Raw genomic sequence first — 1,436 nt, forward strand, 5'->3', positions numbered from 1 at the left:
TTCTGACTGTTAGTCCTTGTCCCCATCTTTGCTTCAGAGAGAGTATAAGGAATCGGAAGGTTGCCCCGCACACGGCTCAGGGTCAGGATGCAGTGGCAGTCTGTGGTGGACAGACTTGGTCTTCCTGTGTCTGCTGAGGTGAGACTTGAAGCTGAAGCCCTGCCCACACGTCTGGCACACATACGGCTTCTCCCCCTTGTGTGCCATTTGATGTAAGGTGAGGCGTGACTTTTGGAGAAAGCCTTGGCCACACTCTCTGCACACACAAGGCTTCTCTTCCAAGTGAGTCCGCTTGTGTGTGATTAGAGCTGACTTATTGCCAAAGCCCAGTCCACACTGCCTGCACATGTAGGGCTTCTCCCTCGAGTGCTTCCGCTTGTGCCTGATGAGACCGGCCTGGTGGCTAAAGCCTCGCCCGCACTCCCGGCACACATACGGCCTCTCCCCTGAGTGCGTCCTCTGGTGTGCGACAAGGTTTGACTTCTGGCTGAAGCCTCGCCCACACTCCCCACACACCATGGGCTTCTCCCCTGAGTGCGTCCTCTGGTGTCTGATGAGGTTGGATTGCTGGCTGAAGCCCCGGCCACAGTCCTTGCACACAATGGGCTTCTCCCCTGAGTGTATGTTCTGGTGTCTGTTGAGGTGCGACTTGAGACTAAAGCCTCGCCCGCACACCCCACACACATACGGCTTCTCCCCGGTGTGCGTCCGCCTGTGAGAGATGAGGGTTGAATTCTGGCTGAAGCTGTGCCCACACACCCCGCACACGTAGGGCTTCTCCTTTGAGTGTGTCCTCTGGTGATTGACAAGGGTGGTCCTCTGCCTGAAGCATCGCCCACACTCCTTGCAGGCGTAGGGCTTCTCCCCAGAGTGCGTCCTCTGGTGGGAGATGAGGTTTGACCTGTCGCTGAAGCCCAGACCGCAGTCACTGCACACGATGGTCTTCTCCTCCAAGTGTGTCCTCTGGTGTCTCACGACAGCCGACTTCTGGCTGAAACCTTTGCCGCACTCCCGGCACACGTAAGGCTTTTCCCCGGAGTGTGTCCTCTGGTGTATGATAAGGTTGGACTTCTGGCTGAAGCCTCGCCCACACTCACTGCACATGTAAGGTTTCTCGCCCGAGTGCGTCCGCTCGTGTATGATTAGCGTTGACTTCCTGTTAAAGCCTCGTCCACACTCGCTGCACACAATCGGCTTCTCCCCCGAGTGTGCCTTCTGGTGTCTGGCGAGGCTCTTCTTTAGGCTGAAGCCCTTCTCACATACCCCGCACACGTAGGGCTTCTCCCCTGAGTGTATCCGCTGGTGACTGAGCAGGTTTGTCATCTTGCTGAAGCTCAGTCCACACTCTCCACAGTTGACTGTTCCAAATCCTAAGACTTCTATCCTCTGCAGCAATTTGTCTGTTTCCTCAGGGTTCCCCGACGGAGCTGGGCTGG

General features: G+C 56.8%; 1 protein-coding gene across 1 annotated transcript; it reads right to left on the minus strand.

Annotated features, from left to right (window-relative positions):
- Positions 1 to 6: 6 nt before the first annotated feature.
- Positions 7 to 1,430, minus strand: LOC105522769 (zinc finger protein 133). Its single transcript, XM_011957370.1, has one exon. The coding sequence runs from the start codon at positions 1,321 to 1,323 to the stop codon at positions 34 to 36; it is 1,290 nt and encodes a 429-aa protein (XP_011812760.1). The 5' UTR covers positions 1,324 to 1,430; the 3' UTR covers positions 7 to 33.
- Positions 1,431 to 1,436: the final 6 nt, after the last annotated feature.

Source organism: Colobus angolensis, unplaced genomic scaffold, assembly GCF_000951035.1.
Source record: "Colobus angolensis palliatus isolate OR3802 unplaced genomic scaffold, Cang.pa_1.0 Scaffold11112, whole genome shotgun sequence".
Classification (NCBI taxonomy): domain Eukaryota; kingdom Metazoa; phylum Chordata; class Mammalia; order Primates; family Cercopithecidae; genus Colobus; species Colobus angolensis.